Source organism: Penaeus japonicus, unplaced genomic scaffold (genome assembly GCF_977035675.1).
Source record: "Penaeus japonicus unplaced genomic scaffold, GWHDUDI00000001_assembly GWHDUDI00000016, whole genome shotgun sequence".
Classification (NCBI taxonomy): domain Eukaryota; kingdom Metazoa; phylum Arthropoda; class Malacostraca; order Decapoda; family Penaeidae; genus Penaeus; species Penaeus japonicus.
Genome location: NW_028234418.1, coordinates 35966869 through 35974368, shown reverse-complemented (window position 1 = coordinate 35974368; position 7500 = coordinate 35966869). Strand labels below are relative to the sequence as shown.

At 32.8% G+C, this 7500-nt stretch overlaps 2 protein-coding genes across 3 annotated transcripts in view; both read right to left on the bottom strand.

Moving 5' to 3' along the window:
* LOC122263757 (lipid transport auxiliary protein 1) overlaps positions 1-3523 on the bottom strand; it is a 5867-nt gene extending 2344 nt beyond the window's left edge. The window contains exons 1-3 of the mRNA XM_086545511.1: positions 3386-3523; positions 1779-1880; positions 737-963 (exon numbers count right to left, since the gene is read on the bottom strand). Coding sequence (XP_086401637.1) covers positions 737-886 — 150 coding nt within the window. The 5' untranslated portion in view covers positions 887-963; positions 1779-1880; positions 3386-3523. The remainder of the gene's footprint in view (positions 1-736; positions 964-1778; positions 1881-3385) is intronic.
* Positions 3524-5201: 1678 nt separating this feature from the next.
* LOC122263761 (uncharacterized) overlaps positions 5202-7500 on the bottom strand; it is a 10089-nt gene continuing 7790 nt past the window's right edge. For both annotated transcript variants that reach the window (XM_086545510.1, XM_086545508.1), the window contains exons 5-8: positions 7489-7500; positions 6698-6831; positions 6264-6310; positions 5202-5371 (exon numbers count right to left, since the gene is read on the bottom strand). The exon at positions 7489-7500 is cut by the window's right edge and continues 113 nt beyond it. In XM_086545510.1, coding sequence (XP_086401636.1) covers positions 6288-6310; positions 6698-6831; positions 7489-7500 — 169 coding nt within the window. In that variant the 3' untranslated portion in view covers positions 5202-5371; positions 6264-6287. The remainder of the gene's footprint in view (positions 5372-6263; positions 6311-6697; positions 6832-7488) is intronic.

The following is a 7500-nucleotide window of genomic DNA, read 5'->3' as shown; positions in this document are numbered from 1 at the left end:
ATATATATATATATACACATATATATATATATATATATATATATATGTATATATATATATATATATATATATATATATATATATATATATATAAATATATATATATATATATATATATATATATATATATATATATATATATATATATATATATATATGTATATGTATATATATATGTATATATAAGTATATCTATATGTATGTATGTATGTATGTATGTATATATATATATGTATATATATACATATATATATGTATATATATACATATATATAGACATATATATACATATATATACATATATATATACATATATATACATAAATACATATAAACACATACATAAACAAATACATATACATATACATATACATATACATATACATATACATATCCATACACATGTACATATCCATAACCATATACATACACATGTAAAAAATATATACATCTATGTATATATAAACATATATACATATAAACATATATACATATAAATATAAACATATACATATACACATACGTTTATCCATATATTGATATAAATTCATATACAAATATATACAACTAGGTTCTACATAAAATGTGTCTATGTCTGGATCTATGTATATCATCATCTATCCGTCTGTCCGTCCGTCCGTCCGTCTGTCACTCAGTCACTCTGGTACTCAGTCACAACATTATTTCAACAATTTTATAGTACTGATGAACTCTGATGAAAGAAGTAATCCCTTACTCTTTTCGCCTCAGAACCTGGAATGTGAGGATCACGTCTTGAACGCTCCTTAATACGCCCGACCTGCCGCTTAAAGCACGTAATGAAGAGTATGCTGGCAAAGAGTACAACCCCGATGAACATCAGGGTCATAGCACCAGCTGTAGGCATTTTGTGTGGGTTGGAAGATCTCCTGAACACAAATTACCATAGGCCTTCTTACCCCATTAATGGATACCTTACGAACACTGGAATTAATAAGAAAATAAGATATACATTGATTCCTCTTTTCTTTTCAATGTACAAAGCATCTTTCTTTGTGTGTGTGTGTGTGTGTGTGTGTGTGTGTGTGTGTGTGTGTGTGTGTGTGTGTGTGTGTGTGTGTGTGTGTGTGTGTGTGTGTGTGTGTGTGTGTGTGTGTGTGTGTGTGTGTGTGTGTGTGTGTGTGTGTGTGTGTGTGTGTGTGTGTGGTGTGTGTGTGTGTGTGTGTGTGTGTGTGTGTGTGTGTGTGTGTGTGTTGTGTGTGTGTGTGTGTGTGTGTGTGTGTGTGTGTGTGTGTGTGTGTGTGTGTGTGTGTGTGTGTGTGTGTGTGTGTGTGTGTGTGTGTGTGTGTGTGTGTGTGCATGCTGGTATTCATAATATTTCAATACGTACAATTAGTCACATATGAAAAGTATGGATATTGACTAGGTGGAGTAAAAGGGTTGTGGAGAATATCAATAATTGTCTGATAAGTTTGATTTGCATTTAGCTTTTAGTTTTCACTGATGCATGTCACTTCTACAGAAAAACAACAACAAATATTTATGTATATATATATATATATATATATATATATATATATATATATATATATATATATATATATATATATATACACACATTTAAACACAGACAAGCATATAAGGGTTTTTGCACATCCAAAATGCTTGCATATATCGAAGTACCAGAAATGATAACTTCTATCAATATTTTGGGGAGGAGTAAAACGAGGATGAGCATGATTACAATGTCCCTGTAATTTGCGACATGCAAGCTGAAATGCATACTACTCTTCCCATACCTGCAGGCCGGGGACTCCACTTAGGTGTTCAAAAAAGGCCTGAAGTTCTCCTGCCCACTGCCTGCAGCTGTATAGTTTTCCAGGTTTACATCAAGTATCGTTCTGTAATTGAAAGAGAATGTTACAAGGAGAGCAAAGGCTGAGAAATCGAGCATTAACCTTCTCTGGACGAGTGGTACACCACGGGTACCGCACATTCAAGGCCTGTTCGCTGGGTGACGTCATACGGCGTCGTTTATTTAACTGATTTAGGCCTATGCGTTCGAGAGCCCCGGCATTGTGACATGCAAGGCTGGAATGCCCCTGTCATGAGTGGTTTAAGTGAGAAAGAAAAATAAAATTTCATATACAGGATGAATAATTCTAAGTGTGTCTGGTTTATACAATCATGTATTTATTTCCTTCATTCTGAGAGCAATAGGATGCAAAGACATAAGGAAAATATCCTAAATTATGAGATATTATTATATAAGCTTTGAATACTGTAGTAGACAGCAGGAGATAATTCTAGAAATAATACTGGGATTTATTGCAATAAACAATTTCCTACCATTAAACTGACTATCAACAAGATTTAGAGGTAAATATATAAATGCAAGTTAGCAGAAAAGCCACTGTGCAACTAATGTTAAAATTAAATTACATGCAGTAATAGAAATGTTAATTATGCACTGGAAAAGTTTTGGAGATAATGGAGAATTATAAACCTATCTTGATTTTGTATATATTTGAAAAAGCAAATAAACATACACAAAAAAGGAATAAAAAGATGCTATACATAAGTCAGTGTGCTCAATCTGGCATATCTTTTCTGAATGGTATATTTACAAGTCTAATAATTAACAGAGAGGAGCTGAACATTCTATTACAGATGAAACAGTAAAAAGAACTGCCACATATATAAGCTACTTATTCTATAAGCCTAAATAACGTCTATTTAATTGCAAAGTACAACTCTTATTGCCCAATAACTTTGAAATACATCAATTACTAGAGAGAGCTTAGCTTCTATATTTGATGTGGTATTAGTTACTGAAAATGAGCTTTCAAGAAAAATAATTTGATAAAAGATATGGTATGTTTCATATTAGACATTTCCAAAGCAAATTGAAAATAAAGTATCCAGGTTTTTCAGTGAGGGGGGGGGGGAGATAACTCGAAAAACTAAAAGATTTGCCTCAAATATGGACATCAGAATCATTTTCATCACATCCGGCACATCACAAGTTATGATTCTTGACAGTGAGAGTCGTGTTGTAATAACCGAAGACTTTAAGACTTTGCCCTATTTTAAAGAATAATACAAAATAATACAAAATGTTACTTTTACGTTTAAAAGTCTACAGTTTAAGGGTCCCTGTCAGCTGAGGTTGCATTCTTGCCTAGAGTCAAGAAATCACGATTATAATATGAAATTTGTAATGAATCAAATCGTAAATACATATTCTCGTATGCAATAAAAAGAAAAAAAAATGAAAGTCAACACTCTGAATTACTTGTTGCACTGCATCACCGCTTAATAACAGCTTGGATACATATCAGGAATATCATGAAGTCACACACACTCAAAAGAAACATGAAAATACCCGCAAATTATCCCATAATACCTTTTTTTTCAATAAGAGTCCACCATCATCCTCTCAGCTGAGTCTTGGGAGTGACATGTAAACAAACGACGTGTCACAGAAAACGAGGAAATTCTGTTCTTTTTAGGGTAGACTTAGGTATTCAACACTTCGTTTGTGTGTAAGGACTATATCATGATTATCATTATTATCATTTTTTCATTCTTATCATTATCATCACCATTTTAATTGTTATCATTATTATCTTTTTTTTCATTCTTATCATTATCATTACTATTTTAATTATTATCATTACTATTATTGATATAATCATTATTATCTTCATTATTATTATCATTATTATCATCATCATCATCATCATCATGATAATTACTGTTATCATTATTATCATAGTCATAGTCATCATCATCGTCATCATTCTCATCAGTATCAGCAGCATCATTAGTATTAGCAGTAGCATTGTTAACATTATTATTATTATTATTATTAACATCACTATTATAATCATTATTATTATTATCAACATCATCATTACTATTATCATCATTATTATCATTGCTATTATCTTTATCATTATCATCATTTGTTGTCGTAGTAGTAGAAGTACTGCCATTGTTACTATTGTCATTAATATTAGTATCATTATCATTATTACCATATCAATATTATCATCATCATCAGCGTCATTAATACCATCTTTTCTGTTATCCTTCTTCTCATAATGAACTCAATTAGTAGTAATATTACTGTTATTAACATCACCATCATCATCATAACTAAAAGAATTATCCTCAATATCGTAATTATTGTTCACCTCATTGTTTTAATTTATTTTTTCATTATTCTCATCATCAGTATCCATCTTATCACATCATCAGCATCATCATTATTTTCTCATCATCATAACTAAAATAAATATCATTAAAATCGTTTTTTTTTTTTTATAATTCTTATCATTAGTATTCATCTTACCACATCAGCATCATCATTATTTTCTGATTGATATCTTTATTAATATGAGGGCACGGTAACAGTGTTATTGTTATCTGTGTCTTTTATCATTGATGGTATTAGTTGTGGTTATGTAATCGTGATTATTGATATGAAAATTACTATCATCGCTGTTGTTATTATTATCATCGTTATTATTGACATATTAGTGACATTTTATCATCTACATGACTGCTATTACCACTGATATTGATAAATCTACTAAAAAAATTAGAATTATTTGATACAAAAGTCTTCGGTAAAAGACCCCATTTTAACTACTGACTTGTTAATTACACATGTTGTATATTAGCAGACGACACGCAAGTTACATGTTGTATGTCTTCCCCTTATGGATTAACGAAAATAGTATATGAAGGTTGAAGTGGAAAAGGTTAGATTTTATAACTGTAATCAGTGTGCCCAGTCCTGTATTCATTGGAATTACCATTTCATTTGATTATGGATATGGATAGATAGTATAATTACACACGTATATGTATGTATATATGTATGTATATGTGTGTGTGATTGTGTGTGTGTGTGTGCGTGGGTGTGATTGTGTGTGATTGTGTGTGTGTGTGTGGGTGTGATTGTGTGTGTGTGTGTGATTGTGTGTGTGTGTGGGTGTGATTGTGTATCTGTGTGTGTGTGTGATTGTGTCTGTGTGTGTGTGTGTGATTGTGTCTGTGTGTGGGTGTGATTGTGTGTCTGTGTGTGTGTGATTGTGTGTGTGTGTGTGTGTGTGTGATTGTGTGTGTGTGTGTGTGGTTCCGGCAGCTGGAGGTCTGATCTGATCACTTACTTGGTTTAGCTTCTGGGCATATAGGGAAAAAAAACAAAGAAATGTAGAAGATTATTTTTAATAAAATTTGTTTTATGCATCATAGATATCTTGCTTCACGTTGCTAGTGTATAATCTTCCAAATCCTCTATATGATCTGCAGTCTTACAAGTAGACATTCTACATAATCTCGTAGTTCATGCTTCACATATAGATGTAGCGACGTGGAGATCCTGAAACGAAAATCAAATTTAAACAGAGTAAATAAGAAAAATATAAAATAATAGTAATGTGCAAAGGTATGATAAATAGTGTGCTAGACAAATGACTTAAAGAAGAGACATGCTTTATATCGTAGGAGACGTATGCTCTATTATGTGCTGAAACCAAAGCAAATTATTAAAAATATCGAAGGGGAATGCGACTGTGACCGAAAAAAATTGTTGCCACGTACGAAGGTATCAAGTCAAGAAGTGATAAATGATATGAGTAACATGCTGTAATGGGTGGTGTGTCTGTTTCCGAGGCCATTTTGAATACATATGACATTCTTAAAGACCCGTAACAGAGACATTTTGAACTAATTCGGTGTGTGACTGTATCGAGTTATGGAAGATGTTAGAATGGGTCTTTCAGCACACAAGATAATATCGTTTCCATAATAATGAAAGCAGTTCGTAGCCTTTTAGTATAATTTTGAGGCAATAAATGCAGAACTGAATAAGCCAGCAAGTTTGTTTATGGCAAATGAATTTCGAAAAATGAGTGGTGTATTGTGAGATATCTAGTGATATTGTTAATGTTGTTAATGCCACCGTTTGGTGATCCTTTTGAGAAATGGCAAAGCGAAACTGGTTTTAAACTTGAAATTGTCCATAGAAACCCAAAGTATTCCTTACTGTAACCGCAAAGTTATGGAATCAGATCGCATCCCAAAATAACAGACGAGAACAACGTATAGTTAAGAGTAGTGTATTATGGCAACATCCCCCTATCGTTTTTTTTATCTATCATTTATTTTTACATGATACAGATGGCAAATAAGATATGAGTGTATAGTCGATAATGAGTCCTATTGATATTTATCACGAAGAAACACTGTAGACATTTTCTATATGGACTTACCTTGATATCTGACTAAAGATGATTCTATTTGCCCATCAAATCGTAGCCTGTGTGAACGACATTGTAAAAGTATATGTTAATATGTTAATTCATTAGCATTATGACTCATGCATATATTTACATGATACAACAAATATCACCGAGGTAAATAATCAACACTTTTTATCTATTTTCATCATAAGCTTCGGTGTAGTAATTAAGATTGTTATGCTTTGAATTGGTGTTTTGTAACAGTCTTCTAATCTTGCGATTTTAATTCAAGATATTTAAATCTTACATAAATCATGAAATATGTTGGAAATTTCCCTTTGACTAATGTTCGAGTTAGTCGGAAGTCTGAACGTAACCTAATCTAACACAACATCTCCAACCGACTTGTGGAAAGGCAAAGAACAAAGAGCAATTCAAAGACACATAATACTACGGCGGTAAACCTTGAATATGGTAGCTGAAGCCAGCCGCCGTTTTGCCTCCGTCAGCTGAGGACGACGTGAAGGTGAGGCTAAAGGTCTTCGGCCCGTTGAATGCGGTGCTCTCTGCTACGTCATTCAGGTTACTGCCACAGAATCTGCCAGGTGTGAGGAATGCCGTGAAAAAATCAAGTTACTGGATATTTGTGATGCGTGGGGTCTTCTTCTGGGGTTGTCTCCTATCTCTTTTTTTTTCTATTTGTAAGTGTGTTTTGAGTGTCATTTAAGCCGCATTTTGTCGTGCCGAATTTTGAGCCGGGCTTAAGTCTGGCGCGACTATCCTGTTTTTAAAATGTGTCAAATCTTGAGCGTAGCCTTCGTGACGTCACAAGCGCTTGATTTTAAGCAAGCCCCTGGCGACCGTGCAAAGCTCAAGCGTGACGTCATATGTAAATAAATAAAATGGCGTCCTTGATGTATAACCGTCTTCCGAAGTCATTTCAAATAGTTTTCGAAAACAAGAGACAAAAATAGATGGGTTATCAGTAGAATTGATACTGTGTATATATATATATATATATATATATGGCACAACTTATATTTGGACTAGAAATCAAATAAGATTGCACAACAAATACTTAATATGTGAAGATTAGAAAGGATTTCAGGATTTCAGAAAGGATTTAATTTAGAAGTGGGCATGATAGTAACACGGGCAAATGTATCGAGAACATTTTCCATCTGAAACAGTAACGAGGAGATATTGTGTATATTACCTTTACACTTTACAAATTGGATTACACAGGAATACTTACATTGTCGTAGCT